The sequence below is a fragment of the Marmota monax genome, unplaced genomic scaffold (assembly GCF_021218885.2).
Source record: "Marmota monax isolate L192 unplaced genomic scaffold, Marmota_monax_Labrador192_F-V1.1 WCK01_AAM20220418_F8-fsc00062, whole genome shotgun sequence".
Taxonomy (NCBI): domain Eukaryota; kingdom Metazoa; phylum Chordata; class Mammalia; order Rodentia; family Sciuridae; genus Marmota; species Marmota monax.
In genome coordinates this window covers 5,559,890-5,578,790 of record NW_026695221.1, presented here as the reverse complement: position 1 = coordinate 5,578,790, position 18,901 = coordinate 5,559,890, and the positions used below count along the sequence as shown (strand labels likewise).

At 42.0% G+C, this 18,901-nt stretch overlaps 1 protein-coding gene across 1 annotated transcript in view; it reads left to right on the top strand.

Annotated features, from left to right (window-relative positions):
• The first annotated feature begins 13,287 nt into the window (after positions 1-13,287).
• Positions 13,288-18,901, top strand: part of St14 (ST14 transmembrane serine protease matriptase) — a 47,137-nt gene continuing 41,523 nt past the window's right edge. The window contains exon 1 of the mRNA XM_046432615.2: positions 13,288-13,553. Within this exon, the coding sequence (XP_046288571.1) occupies positions 13,473-13,553 (81 nt within the window). The 5' untranslated portion in view covers positions 13,288-13,472. The remainder of the gene's footprint in view (positions 13,554-18,901) is intronic.

Sequence of the window (18,901 nt, the reverse complement as noted above, 5' to 3'; positions counted from 1 at the left end):
TATTTCATGATCAAATAATTAGCAAATATCCATGAGCTTGGCTATAGTAGAAACATCTGTGCCTTCATTAATATCTTCTCTACCTTTGTTTTTTTTTTCTTGTTTCTTCCATTCTATGCATCTTCCAACAGTGCTTCCTGACAGAATAATGAATTATAGTTTTTGCCCTATTCTTTCTTTCTTTCTTACTTTGGGTACCAGGGATTGAACTCAGGGGCACTCAACCATTAAGCCACATCCCCAGCCCTATTTTGTATTTTATTTAGAGACAAGATCTCACTAAGTTGCTTTGCACCTCATTGTTGCTGAGGCTGGCTTTGAACTCGAAATCCTCCTGTCTCAGACTCCCGAGCTGTCACCGCACCAGACTTGCCCTATTGTTTCTGTGTATAATTTCAGTCCTTTTTCCTGTGGAAAGAAAACATGATTCTGTGATGGTTTATGGCTGTTTGTCTTTGTCTTTTAATTAAGAGACCTCAAGCTGTACATTTATCATTTTCAATGAAATTTTGTAAATTACTAATTGAATATTGAATGACTTAAAGCACTGAAAAATTATAGTGGCTTGTCTTTGTGTACTGGTCATTTAATTTTTATATCTCATTAATCACACTGACCTCATAATATGTGTTAATACCTTAAGATTTAACAGACTCTTTAGAGTGAAAAATGTCATTGTTAATAGTACCGTAGCTTCTCTTATTTGTGGAGAACAAGTTCCAAGACACCCAGTGGATGCCTGAAACTTCAAACCCTGTGTATCTTATGTTTTTTGTATACATGCATACTTACTGCTGAAGTTTGGATGCTAATGTTCCCCAAATGTCTGTGTGTTAAAGCCTTAGTCTCCAGCCTTGGCACTATTGGGAGGTAGTGGAACCTTTAAGAGATGGGTCCTATTGGAAGAAAGCTAGGTCATTGAGTGCTTGCCCTCAAAGGGAATTGTGGGTCTGTAGTCCCCTCCTCCCTCTTCCCTCTCCCTCTCTTTCCACTGGGGATTGAACCCAGTGGGTTAAACCCAGCTCTTTTAATTTTTTATTTCAAAATAGGATCTCATTAAGTTGACCAGGCTGGCCTCAAACTTCCAATCTTCCTGCCTCCGTCTCCCAAGTAGCTGGGATTACAGGCATGGACCATCTTGCTCAGCTCTCTTTCTCTTTTTTGCTCCATGGCTCACTGTGAGATAAGCAGTTTTGCTTTACCATTCACTCCCCTCTATGATGTGTTCCCTTGCCACAGACCCAAGAGCAATGTGGCCAAACAATCATGGATTGGAACCTCCAAAACTGTGAGCCAAAATAAATTTTTACTCTTTGTAGGATGATTATCTCAAGTATTTGTTCTGATAATGGAAAGCTGATAGTAAGAGATTAACAATAATGACTACTAATAAAATAGAACAATAATAATGTATGAGTGTGGTCTCATGTATTATATGTACTGTAATTTCCCTTCTCATGACGATGTGAGATGAAATAATGCCTAGGTGATAAGAGGAAGTGAGGTGAATGGTGCTATGTTAGCATATTGTATGGTTGTTACTTGAACATAAGCACTATGATACTGTGAAAATTGTTCTGATAACTAAGACAGCTACTAAGTGACTACTGGGTAGGTAGCATACACAATGTGGATACGCTGGATAAAGGGATGATTCTTGTCCTGGTTGTGATGGAACAGAATGACTTGTCATTTCATCATGCTACTCCAAAAGACATACAATTTAAGAATTGTTTATTTCTGGAATTTTCCATTTAATTTTGGACTATGGTTAATCAAGAGTAATTAAAACTTTGGAAAGTGAAACTGTACTGTAAATATAAATCCACGGTTTTGATAATTTCAACTTTTTTTTTTGGTCAACTTCTTATCAGATAATACCTGTTGTCACCTGAGCATGAGCTCAGCATGAAGCAAGTGAGTCAGTGGACTTTGATATTAAAAAACAATCCAGAGCTTGGTGTGGTGGTGCACACCTGTAATCCCAGGGATTCATGAGGATCCCAAGTTCAAGTACAGTCTGGGCAACTTAGCAAGACCCTGTCTCAAAAAATAAAAAGGGCTGGGTATATAAATTCACCCCTGGGTTCAGTCTCCAGCAGCAGGAAAACAAATGAACATGTAGACCTCGTGTGGCACCATAAGTCAGGGAGTAGGCTGGGCCATAGCTACTTATATTAGAAAGAAGGAAGGGTGAATTTGGAGTACTGATGATGTGGACAGAGCAGGTGAAGTCTGGGAATGACAGAGTATCAAATAAGTAGCCCAGGGTGAAATGCATTTCCAGAAAGGCTCAGAGAACACACTTTCATACTAGCATTTTAATTTCGTTAGTTAGATCTCCATTGATGTGACAAATACCTTAGATAGTAACTTAAAAGGAAGAAAGATGATTTTGGTTAATGGTTTTTGAGGTTTGAGGTCATGTTGCTTTGGACCTGTGGCATCACAGTGTATCATGGCAGGAGCATGTGGTAGAGGAAGTCTAGAAAGACAGGAAGGGGCCAAGGTCCCAAAATCCCCTTCAAGAACATGTCCCCAGAGACCTCACTTCCTTTATTAGGCCATACCTCCTAAACATTCTCCCACCTCCCTACTGCACCACAGGCTGACCACCAAGTCTTCAACATGCAGGCCTTTGGGGACACTCCAGACCCAAACTATAGTGCTAGTGTGTCTGCATTTACCAAGTTTATGGACACTGAGTGTCTTTGGAGCAACCCTCCCATGTTGAAGAATCCCATCGCACGAGTCCTGGCTAGGTAAGGCAGAAACCACACTTCACCTTCTCAGCTCGCTGGCAGGTAGGGCTCAAGTTAAGATCTAATGAGATGCACTCTCAAGAGGCTTAGTCAGGAGAAAACAAAGAACACAGCGCTTGGGGACCCACTTTCTATCAGGGAAAAGTAAGAGGTGTCAGTTTGGGGGGCAGCAGTGGCAGTGTGACAGGTGTCGAGGTTGGTGTCTAGTCTCAGTGAGACGAGCGGTTGTGCTGTCCATGGGCAAGATCAGCGGAGTTTTCCATGCAGCCTTGTCCTGTGGCTGGAGCTTGTCGCTGGCTCTCTTTCCTCCCCTCATGCCTCTCTGGCCCTTCCACAGTCTCTAAACATCTTCCAATAGTCCCCTCCCTCAAATTAGAGTATTCAGTTGTTTGTTAGCTGGCAGGTTGACAAAATTCCATTAAGGATGAATTAACTGAACTCTACTATGACAATTGTACCTGTTGCCTTTATTTAATAAAGGAGATAGTGGGGGAGAAGGGCGGATCATGAACTGAAACTGAATTCCATGCATGTATGCGTTTGTCAGGATGAACGTGTAACTATAAAGCGCTAATAAAAATTAAAGGAGATAGAGTTTTTCTCTTTTTAAAAGGTAATGCCAGAACAGGATTCTCTTGTGGAAAAAGAAAATACAGACACAAGATAAGTTAAGTCAGTACCATGTGGTCCTAAAATAGAATTGGAGGTATCATTATGAACGTGATGGGTATCCTTACCTCTTTCAGAAACTCCTAGCTTTCTGGGCTTGGGTGTGCTGCTCAGTGGCACAGCACTTGTCTAGCATTTGTGAGGCTCTGGGTTCGATTCCCAGCACCAAAATAAATAAACAAACAAACAAATGAATAAATATTCCTAACTTTCTTCACCAAAAGCCCCAGAAACAATGACCAAATAATAATGAACATTCCCTGTGCCCAGATTATGATTTAATACTTCAATATCATTTGTTAAAAAAATGACATTAGTATGTCTTGAAGAAATGACTGTATGTGTAAGCAAGGTAGAAAATGAATCTGGGACATTATACAAGGAGAATTAAAACAATCATAGATGACTAGGACTGGGTCAAAGAGCTCAGAGCTGACTTAAATAGGCTTCCACTGGACAAAGAGGGGATGCGTTAAAAATCAATCAACATTAAAATGGCAATAAATCAAACACATCAAATATGTCTAAACCCAAAAAGCAAGCAAACAGAAAGCTGGTCTGTTATACTTTGGGGTTTTTGTTTTTAAGTTTTTGAGATGGGGTCTTGTTATGTTCTCCAGGCTAACCTTGAACTTCTGGGCTCCGGTGATTCTCCTATCTTATCCCCTGAGTATCTGGGACACAGGCACATGCCACTGTGCTATTTATAGCTTGAATCTTCTTAAAAATCTTTTACTTGTTCTTTTTAGTTATACATGACAGTAGAATGTATTTTGACATATCATACATACATGGAGTATAATATCTGATTTTTGCAATTGTACATGATGTAGAGTTACACTGTATTCATATAAAAACATAGGAAAGTTATGTCCAATTTATTGTACTGTCTTTCCTATTCCCACTCTGCCTTCCCTTCATTCCCTTTTGTCAAATCCAGTGAACTTCTATCCTTCCCTTCCCCCGTCCCCACTTATTGTGAGTTAGCATCCATTTATCAGAGAGAATATTCGGCCTTCGTTTTTTGGGGGAGATTGGCTTATCTCAATTAGCATGATAGTCTCCAGTTCCATCCATTTACCAGCAAATGCCATTATTTCATTCTTCTTTATGGCTGAGAAGTATTCCATCGTTTATATGTACCACATTCTTTTTTTATTGCTCCTCTGTTGTTGGTTCCATAGTTTAGCCATTGTGAATTGAGCAGCTATAAAATTGATATGACTGTGTCACTATAGTATGCTGATTTTTTTTTTTTTTTGTACCGGGAATTGAGCCCAGGGTGTTTAGCCACTGAGCCACATCCCCATCCCTTTTTAAATATTCTATTTAAAGAGAGGGTATTGAGGCTGGGGTTGTGGCTCAGTGGCAGAGCGCTTGCCTAGCATATGTGAGGCACTGGATTCAATTCTCAGCACCGCATATAAATAAATAAAATAAAGGTCTATTGACAACTAAAAAAATATTTAAAAAAATAAAGACAGGGTCTTGCTGAGTTGCTAAGTGCCTCGCTAAGTTGCTGAGGCTGACTTTGAACTCTGAATCCTCCTGCCTCAGCCTCCTGAGCCACTGGGATTATAGGTGTCCCACCGTACCTGGCTATTTTGCTGATTTTAAGTCCTTTGGTACATGCTGAGGAGTGGGATAACTGGGTCAAATGGTGGTTCCATTTCAAGTTTTCTGAGGAACTTTCATACTGCTTTCCTTAGTGGCTGCACCAATTTGCAGTCCCACCAGCAACGTATGAGTGTACCTTTGCCCCACATTCTCACCAACATTTATTGTTACTTGTATTCTTGATAATTGCCATTCTGACTGGAGTGAGATGAAATCTCAGTGTAGTTTTAATTTGTATTTCTCTGATTGCTAAAGAGGTTGAACAGTTTTTTCACACATTTGTTGACTGATCATATTTCTTCTTCTGTGAAGTGTCTGTTCAGTTCCTTTGCCCATTTATTGACTGGGTTATTTGGTTTTTTGGTGTTAAATTTTTTGAGTTCTTTGTATCCTAGAGATTAATACTCTGAGGTACAGGTGGCAAAGATTTTCTCCCATTCTGTAGGGTCTCTCTCTTCACGTTCTTGATTATTTCCTTTGCTGTGAAGAAGCTTTTTAGTTTTATACCATCCCATTTATTGATTCTTGATTTTACTTCTGTGTAAGAAGTCTTGTTGAGGAATTTAGTTCCTAAGCCAACATTATGGAGATTTGGGCCTGCTTTTTCCTTCTAGTAAGTGCCAGGTCTCTAATCTAATGTCTAGATCCTTGATCCATTTTGAGTTGAATTTTGTGCAGAGTGACAGATAGGTGTCTAATTTCATTTTGCTACATATGGATTTCCAGTTTTCCCATCATCATTTGTTTTCTCTAATGTATGTTTATGACACCTTTGTCTAGTCTGAGATAATTATATGTATGTGGGTTTGTCTCTGTGTTTTCTATTCTGTACCATTGGTCTTCATGTCTGTTTTGGTGCCCATACCATTGCTGTTTTGTTACTGTAGTTCTATAATATAATTTAAGATCTGGTTCTGTAATATCTCCTGCTTCACTTTTCTTGCTAAGGATTGCTTTGGCTATTCTAGACCTCTTATGTTTTCAAATGAATTTCATGAATGCTTTTTCTATGAAGAATGTCATTGGAATTTTAATAGGAATTGCATTAAATCTGTATAGCTCTTTTGGTAGTTTGGCCAATTTGACAATATTAATTCTGCCTATCCAAGAACATGGATGAACATCCATGAACAAGAACTATCCATCTTCTAAGGTTTTCTTCAATTTCTTTGTTTAGTGTTCTGTAGTTTTCTGTGTAGAGTTCTTTTACCTCTTTTGTTAGATTGATTTCCAAATATTTTATTTTCTTTGAGGCTATTGTGAATGGGATAGTTTTCCTAATTTCTCTTTCAGTTGATTCATCACTGATGTATAGGAGCACAGTTGATTTAGGGGTGTTAATTTTATGTCCTGCTACTTTGCTGAATTTATTTATGAGTTCTTATTGCTGGTATCTTAAGTGACCCCAAAGGCCCATATGTTGAAGGCGTGATCTCTCGCTGGGCGCTATTGGGACATGGTGGAAACTCTAAGAGGTGAGCCTAGTGGGAGATCTTCCAGTTATTGAAGGCATGCCCTTTAAGGGGATTGTGGGATCCCTGTCTCTTCCTCTTTCATTTCTGACCATGAGTTGAGTAACTTTGCTCTACCGTGGGTTACCGGTGTTCCTCTTCATGATGTGCTCTCTCTCCACAAGCCCAAAAGCAACATGACCAACTAACCATGGACTGAAATCCCTGAAACTATGAGTCAAAATAGATCTTCCTTCTTTTTAAATTGATTATCTCTGGTACCTTGTTACAGAAATGGAAAGCTGACCAATACCTTTGGAAGATGTTAGGGAATTAATTATTGTAAACTAGCTAAATGAAGGGAAAGATTCAGATATTTATCCTTCCTTTCCTTCACTAATATTAACATTGTGTAACCAAATAGTTAATAAGATATCTCACTTTCTGGAAGTATTCCAGCAAGTAAATAAACAGAAAATGAGAAACTATTAGACTTCCCATTTCCTAATGAATTTAGAATTCAGGCAGACAGCTTGCAATACAAACTAAGGGATAGTTAGACATGTGTCTCCTGTTGAAGACATTACCCACTTTGAAGTAAATTTTCTCCAAAAAGAAAGCAAACTTTTATTCAACGAAAACTCCAGATACAATAGTTTTCAGGGAATACAAAGAGCCAGGGAGCCCACAGATAGACTCCTCCATGAGAATACAATCAGCAAAATTCTGACTATGGCAAAGTCTATAGAACAAATGACCTGGAGTGTTCAGAAAATACACTGTAAAGGGAGGGTCAAAAAGATTAAGAGAACTAAAAACCATTTAAGATAGAATGAAAGAAACAAAAATCATGCTAGGATTGGGAGTGTAATTCAGTGGTAGAATACTTGCCTTATGTGTATGAGCCCCTGTGCTTGATCCCCAGCACTGCAGAAAAACAAAACAGGTCAAAGGTAAATTTTAATGGGCAGAGAGCCAGACCTGGATGATAAAACTGTATAAAGAAAAACAAATAAGTATTTACCATAGTGGTTTCTCTTACTGGGGAGGTAATGATTGCTTTGGGGACAGTCATGGGGAGGTTTAGGGTGAGAGAGGGTTGACAAGGTTCTACAGTTTGAACATCCCTAATTTGAAATTCCAAAATAGGAAACATTTTGAGTACCAACATGATGCCACAAGTGGAAAATTCCACACCAGTGATAGATCACAGTCAAAATGCAAGCACACAAAAATAGTGTATGAAATTAACTTTGGCTATGTGTATAATGTATACATGAAACAAAAATAAATTAGATGTTTAGACTTGAGTCCCATTCCAATATTCTCATTATGTATATGCAAACATTCCAAAATAGGAGAAAATCTGAAATCCAAATTACTTCTGATCTCAAATATTTCCTATAAAGGAAACTCAACCTATATTTCCTCTTACAGTTGGCCATAAGAAAAGTGTTGCCATATAATAATCCAGTAGGTTGTATACAATAGTTATCTTATGCTTTCTTCATATTTGCACTACATTTTAAATAATAATTATCAGTAGAAAATATTTACTTACATTTTACTTATTCATTTGAGTTTTTAATAATTTTGCGAAGACTTATCAAGCGAGTTCTGGGGAAACTAACAGGTTTGAATTCCTGCCTTTGGGAATTGTGGTTTTGAGAGCAGAGTGACGGGGCACACTTGGTCATTCACTGCAATCCCAACAGATTACAGTTGGGCTGGCAGTGTAGCTCAGTGGTAGAGTTCTTGCCTAGCATCCAAGAGGTCCTGGGTTTTTATCCCCAGCACCTCAAAACAAACAAATGAATTGGAGTGGAGCAAACTGGGTGAATGAGAGCTTCCAGAGGCTATGTGTGGTCCAGGGAGGAGATGATGGTGTTCTGGAATAGAGGAATGAAGGCAAGAGAAAAAGTAGATAGATTTCAAACATAATGTGGAGTTAGAACTGATAGATTGGTGATTTGTTTGTGTGTTTGTTATTTATGGTTGGGTGGAATAAGGAAAAGAGCCAGTGATGTGTCCTAGAATTAGTTAATTGAATGGGTGATGAAGCCCGTTTATTGAGATGACCAAATCCAAAATAATATAAAGGAGATGACACTTCAGGATCTCAAAGCTGCTATTCTGTTCTAAAAGGAGTGACTCATGTTGTGTCCCAGGTTCCTAGAGCTTAGTTTTATCTAGGGCTAAAGAAATGTCTTGCACATAGAAGGCACTCATGCAATCATCTGAAAGCAATGCATATGCAATGCCTCTACTAGCAAATCCAGAGAATAGAGAGAGAGGTCCATCAAGACCCTTCCCTAGCATCCCTGTGTTATGTCAACTTACCGAGCGCACCTGTGCACATGACAGAGAAAGCAGTGTGGCCATTTGTTAATATGTGAAACTCATTTAGTTCAATTCTCATAAAATTACAATATGCTTTTGTTTCTATATTGTTAGTGAAGAAACCCAACAGCACACAGCCTGCGCAGGGGCTTAACATTCCCATACTCAGCTTCATGAATTATTGTCACTTATTGTGCAACGACATTTTGAAAGCCCTTATGTGTAGCAGGAAAATAAAAATCCACTATTTTATAAGATATGTAGCAATTTTGGAAAGAAGAGATTTATTATGTCTAGGAATATGATCACAGATATGATGTTTTATTTATTTATTTATTTATTTATTTAGGTACTAGGGATTGAACCCAGGGATGCTTTACCACTGAGCCACATAACTAGCCCTTTTTAGCTTTTTTTTTTTTTTGAGACAGGGTTTTGCTAAATTGCTGAGGATGCAAGACTGTTCTTAGGCTCCTTCATGGAAAATTTAGGAACAAAAGCACTGAGATAAGATAATGAGAATTTTTAAAAAGTGGGTTTAATGTAATAAGATAAATTGCCATGACATAACGATTCTAGGGAAGGGTCTTCTGGGCTCCTCTCTCTTCATCTACATTTGCAGCAAACACATCACAGGTGCATTGCTTTCAAATGAATGCATGAATGCCTTCTATGGGCCAGACATTTGTTTAGCTCTAGATAAACATGAAACTCCAGAAACCCTGGGATACAATATGAATCACTCTTTTTAAAGCAGAATAGCAGGTCTGAGAGCCATGAGTGCCATCCCATCTATGGCTTACTTCCAGTCATGCACTAATTGTCAGTGTTGTACCTTTGGTAATCCAAAGTAGGAAACTATTTTTTGATATCTTCTATTTTGACTTTGGAGAGCTTTATATGATGGAAGTTTACAGATATATTTTCCTATTTATTCAATGGACACAATTTATTGTGCTAGACTCTGAGGACTCAAAGGTCAATAAGAAACAGAAATGTAATGAAGAGGTGATAATGCCATAATAGAGGTACAAACACACCTAGTCCTGGTTTAGAAGGAAGGAAGGAAGAAATCTCTTGGTGGAGGTTTGTAAATCACTCAGGATAGGCTATGTTTGTAGCTGTAACAAACAACCATCAACTCCCAGGGTTTAATGTCCCAAAGCCATTATCACTCATGCCACATAGCCAGTATACCTGGCAGGATCTCTGTACATTGTGACCACTTGGGATCACAAGCTGATAAAGGTTGTATTGTTTTTTAAATGTAATTTTATTTTAAAATTATATTTCATTTAAATTACTTCAAAATTTATTTTTAAACTACATAAAACATAAAGATTATACATATTTATGGGGAACCACATGGTGTTTTTTTTAATTAATTTTTTTTAGTTGTGGATGAACCTTTATTTTTATTTATTTATGGTGCTAAGAATCAAACCCAGTGCCTTGCACATACCATGCAAGTGCTCTACCACTGAGCCACAACCCCAGCCCCCAACTGATACATGTATACATTGTGTAATGCTTAAATCACGTTAAACATATCTACCTTCTTAAACATTTATCATTGCCTTAAGGTGATGACAGAGATTTTGTCTCAGAAAAGAGCATAAGGGCTGAGTACTGTCTCCTGTGTTCCTATGTGAAAGTGATGGGTACCGTTTCTTTTAATTCACTTTTTTTTTTTGGTTTCAGCTACCCATATGGCCAAACTTACCATCAAAAGGGAGGGCGTATAGCTCTGGCCTCTGCTCAGAAGGCAGAGGGGTAAAAACACTTAGTGAACAGTGCTAGTAACTCCCATTGGTGACTTTGGACTTAAGATATAGAGGAGTAAAGAGGCGCTTTCTACTGGATGAGAAGTTTTGGGAAAGGTGCAAAGGTCAGAAAATGTGGCTGAAAAGAAATGGTCCTGTGTAGTGAGCTTTCCTTCACCATGACCAAAATACTAGACAAGAACAACTTAGACGAGGGGAACTTTGTTTCCATATTCAGCTGAATTCATTGCTCTGGGTCCAAGGTGAGGCAGAACATCATGGTGGGAGGGCATGGTGGAAGAGTGCTGCTCCATTCATGGCTGTCAGAAGGCGGAGAGAGGAAGTGGAGGAGATACAGGGACAGTGAACATTTCCAGGGCATCCCCCTGCCAGTGGCCACCTCTTCCAACCACACCCCACCTGTCTACCGTTACCACCCAGTCAGTCCATTCAAACTAGGATGGACTGATTAGGTTACAGCTCCCATAATCTAATCAATTCACCTCCAAATATTCCTGAATTAATACAGGAGGTGTTTGGGGATGTCTCATATTCAAACTATAATAGGTCCAAATAACAATGCTGGCAGGCATGGTTGCAAAGGAGGATGGATCAGAGCATGGAAGCTAGGCTAGGAGATTGGCTTTGGTCCAAAAGACACCCCAGGTTTTAAAGAAGCTGTGGTTTTAGAAAGTTAGCCTGACTGCTTTGTGTAGGAGAGATCCCATGGTGGCACACCGGAGGCAGAAAAATCCCTTTGCCTCTTACAGGAAACCAGGCAAAGAGTGGTGAGGGCTTGAATAGATTGATTAAATGGAGACAAAAGAAGGACTATGTATACATACATATTAAAGAAAGCCTTGGCCAGATTTAGAACTAACTGGATATGAGATGTAAGGTAAGTGGAGAGTCAAAGATAATTTTAGAATTTTGAGCCCAGGAAGAATGATTGTATTATGATTAGAGAAAACAGTGAAAGATGGACAATTTGGGGAAGTCCCTTTTGGGCTTGTTAATTTCAAACCAGGGGCCTTTATTTTGTTCACTCTTGTTGCCTAGTACCTAGGACAGTGTATGTGCTCAATAATATTGATTGACTGTGTAACAGTGGTCAACTCTATTACTCATGTAGAACACTGGTGGAGAAATTCCCTGGTGATTGCTAAGGCAAAGTGACAACTCCTTGGTGATGTCTCTTCTAGGAAGGCAGGTTTCCCTCTCTGAAGCCAGGAGATTAGATGAATTGCCAAGAGAGAAAAAAGGGAGGAGGCTGAAGAGAGAATTTTGGAAACCCTGACATCTAGGGGCTAAAAGATAAGACAAGAATCCAGGAAAGGCAAACATTTGAAGAAAGGATAGTCCGTATCCAATGCAGCAAATGGATAACATATACAGAAGGAGATGGGCACAGAACCCGTCAAGTGCCTCCCAACCTCAAAAAAGAGGTTGCTACTGACCACCAGGAAGAAAAAAAAAGTTAGTGGCATGGAAGGGAGGCTGGGTCACACAGTGGATATGATTTTTGGTTTTGAAGATGTAACTGAGACACCGTGTTGTAGCAAGGTGACTAAGTGTCTCTGGCGACAGGAGTGCACCTGCGCTGGAAACTCCTTGTGCAAAGGCAGGAGTTGAGACTGCCCGGTTGCTGCGGTGACGCCCTGTTCAAAGGAGGTTCTGGGTAGGCCACAAGACTATCATTCTTGACCCTGAGTTCAGACACCAGCTGCCAGGGTTAAATAATTATGAGCACAAGTTGATGATTATAATTGGGCTGCCCAGAATTTGTCCTCCATCCTGCATGCTTTGAAGAAAGTTTCTCACAAAAAATCCTTTTGATGTTAAAATCTATATAATAAACGTGCCGAGCTAGTTTGGGTCTTTCATCCTCATCAGGGGATGAAGAACCACTGGGCCCTAACTTTTCCTCTTTGTGTGTGTGTCTGTTCGTCTTTTCTCCATCCCTCATTGCCCTTGACAGCTTTCTGAATTAATGGCTGGCAGGTCACAGCAACTAAAGTAAAAGATCCCATGGAGACTGAAGTTGCATGATGGCAGTAGAGAAACGATGGTTGGCATCAAAGAGCCAGATTGTGTGCACCCAGCACAGAGGTGCACACTTGTAATTCCAGCCACTTGGAAGGCAGAGGCAGGAGGATCACAACTTGGAGGTCAGCCTCAGCACTTAGTAAGACTGTGCCTCAAAATAAAAAAAAAATATAAAGTGCTGGGGATGTAGCACAGTGCTAGAGCGCCCAGTACCAAAAATAAAAAAAAATTAAATAATTACATAAAAAGAAAATAAAGAGGGAAAAAAACCAAACCAAACCAAAACCAAAACCAACCAACCAACCAATCAAACAAACAAACAAAAAAAAAGAACATAGCTAAAGAAGCTCTCCGTTCCATAGAAAGTGCACTTTTGTAGTACAGGAAGAGAGATTGAATGAACTTGGTTGTTGTTAGGTCCTTACTGATCTCTGATCTAGTCTGGACATCCCCTCTCCCTTAACTGGAGGAGGGTTAACCCTTAACTCCTCTCCGCCTTTACAGAGGGGAGGAGCTTTCCTTGGAAGGCGTGACCAGAGGCGGAGCCCGAAGACGCGGCGGCGGGCAGGAGACAGGTGCGCGGGCTGGCGGGGCGGGGCAGACCCTGAAAGCCACACCCTGAAACTACCTGCGCGGGCCAGGAAGAATGAGAGCGAGAGCGAGAGTGAGAGCCGCCGCCGCCGCCGGCCGGGCGCGCTGGGCCTGCCCCGGAACTTGGCCTTACCTGCGCCCTCAGCTCCCCGTCTCCCCCGCGGCCCGCGGGCCATGGGAGTCGGCTGCCTGCAGGGATCACGTCTCTGAGACCCAGGCCCGCCACCGAGACCATGAAGAGCGATCGAACCCACAAGGCCGGAGGGGATCCAAAGGACTTCAGCATGGGATTCAAGTACAACTCGCGGCAGGAGGTGGGCGAGGACCGGGGTCCTGGGTGGGCTGGGCGCTGAGGATTCGGCCCCACGAGCCCCAGTGTCCTGCGCACGGCGCTTAGTCTCGGCCAAGCTCCTCTCCATTGCCCGTTGGTGGCCCGGTCGCTGGGCGCACAGGTGGAATTTCCTGTTCGGCGGGTACCTGTCCGCCGGCGGCCGGGCGGGGCTGACCGTACCTTTGGTACCAGAGCTGCGGTGAGCTGGCCACCGTGGAGGGCCTGGAAGCACTGAATCACCCCCTCCGTCTTACTTCCCTCTCGGTCCTTTCCCTGACTTGAAAAGAGGAGCTCCGTATCCGTCCCTCCATTACCTTTGGATTATTAATATACATCTGTGGGGAGCCAGGGCGCGGACGCAGGGAGTAAGATGATTTGGGCGAAGGAAAGGAGGTTTCGGGGGACTTGGAGATTTGACTATCTTTGGCCTTTGCAGGATTTTTTTTCCCCCTTGATCAAAAGCACTTTGGGACCTTTGCTGAGAGTAATTGGGAGACCTAGAGCTTTCCGTGATATAGAGGGTGGAGCGCGGGTCTCCAGTGTTAGTTTTGCCTGGGCTTCTCCAAAAAGGAATGGAGCCCTTTGGGAAGGTGACTGGGTAGGGATGTGGGAGCACGTGCTTGAATCTTTTGGAAGATACTGAATCAGGAAGCTTTTCTTTGACAGGAAGAACAGAAGCCAGATCTTTTGAAAGATCTCAAAAACATTACATTTAATATACAGAGTCCGGGAAGGGGGTGTTAGTCACTTTATTGAAGGACACACCTAGGTGGCAGTGCCTAGGCAGGACTAGCAGCCAGAACTCCCTCTCCGAAGAGAGGACCCCAGCAGGACCTCACATTTCTTGGAAGGCCCTGAATGGGTACTGAGAGGTAGGTTTGTTTTGTGAGAGAGATTTATTCCTTTGTCCCCAGCCCCATTGTTCCTGGCTTCTATGACAGGCCAGATTTTTTTTTTATATGTATTTTTTTTTTTTTTTCAGTTGAAGGTGGACACATGCCTTTTTAAAAATTTTTATGTGGTGCTGAGGATCGAACCCAGTGCCTCAGGCATGCCAGGCCAGCACCCTACCACTGAGGCCAGATTTTGGAGCCATCTCAAATTGATTCCTTTTCTTCAAGCAGCATCCTGACTTAGGGAGCTTGCAGAACACAAGATTCCTGGGCTGTTGTGGGTGCCCCCACCACACATACCAACTGAGGCTGGGCAATGTTGTTCTCTCCACTTTTCGCCCCCAAAGACTGGAGCTTCTGGTTGTGCCTCTGCCCTGCTGTGGAGCAGATTGACCTGTTCCTGCCTTCTCTTCCTTTCTGTAATTGGGGTGTTTGTGAATCCTTAATAATTACCTACTTGAGGCTCTAGACTCCTGCCTCAGCAGAGAGCCTACTATTTGGTGTTTATTATTTCAGGGCTGTTTTTTTTCCCCTCCTTCCATGTTTACCCTTTCTGTCTTCCCTTTCTGCGACTTTCCTGCTGACACTGGGAAAGTGGATCTTCCTGGAGTCTGAGTCCAACTTACTCCCTGGGCCATTTCCTGGAGGGCACAGCATCTTCCCCTGATGGGGACCAAACTGGGTCTAACTTCCCACTCTTCCCTGGGTTGCTGGACTTGTCTGGTCACCTCATTTTCTTTTCCTTTGGTTCCTGCTCATTTTCTCCTGTGAGGCTTATCCATTCTCCATGCCATTGGGTTGCTCCTTCCACTTATGATTCTGCTGTTTCCTTCCTGTGACTCACTCTTTGTCTTCCTTTTGCAGAGCTCCACTCAACCAACTCTGTACGTAGTTCTAGGCCAAGTACTGCTGAGGGGCTGGCTCTCAAAGACCAATACTGTGTGGTTGTTCGTGGAAGGAACTTACAGCCTGGGGGAGCAATGCTAAGAGACATGTGCAGAAGGTTAGATGGGGGCAGTGTTTCTGGAAGGAAGTAGCCAAAGCTTGTTTTCATTTCTTCTGAAAGTTTTCTTATATTCTTCCCACCCCAAGCCTCACCCGAAATCTCACTCCCTGGGATCACCTGGAATTGTTTGTGGCTGGGGTCTGCCTTGGCACATTATCTGACCAGGAAGTGGGGCTGCTCTCCCCTGGGTTTGTTCTTTGTGTCATCAGGTCATGCTGGGTCCCAGGAGCACTGTTGCTTTTGGGTTTCACATTCCTGAGCTACTTCCATTTCTGGATCCTGGTTGGTAGTATACTTGGATCTTGGCTGCCTTCTTCCTAAGGCTGATGACCTAAGGCCCCCGCCCCACCCCCGCTGCTCCCATCAAGTGGGAAGTGGCCCTGCTGTGCTATGTGGCATTGTAATATTCTCTGTGGCTCTAAGGCCCTGTTGCCTGTACTGTGTCTGGGGATTGTGTGAGCCCTGCCTGTGTGGGAGCAGGTGTGCAGGTGCCAGTTGTTAAGGCAATATTAAGGAGAACTGAGAAGCCCGCCTCACTGAGTTGGTAGGTCCCTGTTGAATATTTGGTGGTGACTATGAAGCTGTTTGGACATATTCATATACAATCAGGTCTTAATTTTCATAAGCAAGATTCAGTGTCCCCTAGCCATATGGGAGACTGGCTTTGGGGAATCGGATTCTGTGAGGTCAAAATCAGGTGTTTGGGGTGGGGGGCTAGTCTGTACAGCCTTGGCTTTTTAGGGTCATCTGTTTATCAATTGGTCAAACATTCACCCATTCATTAAGTCTTTCATTGACATAAGAGACACTTATTTATTAGTTAGGTACCCACTATCTGAGCATGCACTGGGAAATAGAAGTGACACAGTCCCTGCCAGTCACACAGTGCCTGCCTTCAGGGCCCCCTTGTGTGGTATGGGGTAATGGAGTTATATTCAGTGTCATGAGTACTAGATTCTGGACAAGCCCTTAGGAGCATCAAGAGAGCATCTGTGTAACCCAAGCTGGAAGTGTTTGTGATCTGGTGGCAGTAGAGTGCTACATGGAGCCGGGGCCCTGCCTAGCCATATGATCTCAGAAATGTTACTTAATTTCTCTAAGTCTCAGTTTCTTGTGGCTATAAAATGGAATGATTCATATATGCAGGTTGCAAGTATTCAAAGGGATACTTTACATGAAAGTTGTGTGTAAGTTTTTGCACAGTATTCAAATCATATAGTTTGAGTTTTGGAGTTGGAAAGCTGAGGGATGAACAGGAAGTTGATATAATAGTGGGATGCAAGTCAGGAGGCTGAGAATCCCAGGTTTTTTTTTTTTTTTTTTTTTTTTGATACTGGTGTTTGAACCCAGGGATGCTTAACCACTGAGCCACATCCCCAGCCTTTTTTAATTTTAGTATTTTAAATTTTGAGACAGGGTCTTGCTAAGTTGCTGAGGGCCTTGCCAAGTTGCTGAGGCTGGGGTGGGGTGGAGAGTGAGGGGAACTGTAGTGGAGGCAGTGAGCAGAGGGAATCTGGAAGTGCTTGTAGGGAGGGATTCATAGATCCTAGCCTTGGAGGGGAAACCTGTCCTTTCCAGAGTGCTTCCCTCTACCATGGTCCTGGGAATGTCTGGAAATTCATAGCCCTCATTTAAGAGTCTGGAAAACTGAAGCATAAGAGACCATCCTAGTTTGATAGCAAGCTTCTTTGGGTAAGATACCCAAGTTGTTTGCTACCAGTGGACCTCATCAAATGGTGGTTCTGCTCAGAGCCAAAGCAGCGGCTTGGGTGTCATGTCATCACAGGCTGTAGAAGGAGAAACAACTGAGGCTCCCTCACTCCTAGCCTCTGTGGCCAGTGGCCTCTGTCCCTCAGAATGCTGTGGTCCTGGAGTTCCCCTGGCTTCTCTCTGTGGTTCTTCCCAGGCTGTTGGCGTGGTTCTCTCCTAAGACAGGAAGTCTGTTCTTAGAAGGGGAGGGAGAATGTGACAGGGTCCCCAGGTAGCCTAAGTTCCAAAGATGAGATATTTTTCCTGATACTGTGCACACGGCTACTGGAGCATCTGAAGTACTTGTAATGACACTAGCATTTATGAGCATGGATGTGTTAGCTATGCCCCTTAGAAGTAGTACTATTGTCTCTCACTATCTGAGGGGGATTGGTGCCAGAATCCCTGGTGGACACCAAAATCTGAAGTGCCATTATATAATGTAACATAGACAGTCATGCATTGCTTATGAGGGATATATTCTGAGAACTTTGTGGGTAGGTGATTGATGTGTGCAAACACCATAGAGTGTTCATACACAAACCCCCATAGTGTAACTACCACATACCTAGGCTAGATGGCGTATACAGTTGAATCTGTGGTCTGTTGTTGACTGAAATGTTAATCACACATGATTCTATGTGCAAAAATTCTGTGCACATCCTCCAGTATGCTTTAAATCATCTTTAGGTCACTTATAATCCCTGATGCAATGTAAATAGTTGTTGCATTATATTGTTTAGGGAGTAAATGATAAGAAAAATCTGCACCTGTTCAGTTCTGATGCAATTTAAAAAATATTTTTGGTTCTCAATTGGTTGAATGCTCTAATGAGTACCAGGGGATATGGCATGTTGACTGCTATTATTATTATTATTATTATTATTATTATTATTATTATTATCATTATCATCTTTTTACAGGTGAGGAAAATGGAGTCTAATTAACTTGCACAAGGTCACAGAGCAAAACAGAAGTGGGGTCTAGGTTGGGACCCAGCTTGTCTGCCTCTGCTCTATTGTACTTGGACTTTAACATACAAAACATGTCTGTCAGCCCAATAGGCACAAGAAGGGATGGATTACTAAGGATAAGAGTTCATTTGAAATGGTTAAGAAACTAGAATTCTTTTTTGGGGATGTTTCTGAGATGCCTGGGGCTAAGTTATGAAAGCTGTTTGATAGTGTGGAAATGAGAATAAAAACTTCTTGGCTTTTCAAGAGAGTTTCCACACTAGTTGGCAGTGGTGAAAAGGGTGTTTGCTTATGGCTTAGAGTCTGTGGATAGTAATTCTTTATTGCAATCTTTTTTTATATTAAGAACTTTTCTAGAAGCAGGGCCCAACTAAAAATTCTGTCTTGGGTGCTCATTCTTTCCGTATTTGCCCATTTTGTCTGGGCTTAGTGCTATATTGGGTTTTCCCCAGAATCCTTATGATAGTTGACTAACTGTTGTAAAGCTTGGGTCCTTCATCTCTTTTGGCCCACATGGATAATTCTGAGATGCTGTTGGTGGTAATGATGATGGTGGTGGGAAGAAGGTGAAGAAAAATATGACAGTCATTTCTACCCTTCACTAAATATGTGCACTTCAGTTCTCACTTGCTCCTTGTAGCAGCTATAAGAAGGAAAATGCCTAGTTCACAGATACTGAGAATCAAAGGGCTTGTGTAAGTGTCCCAAA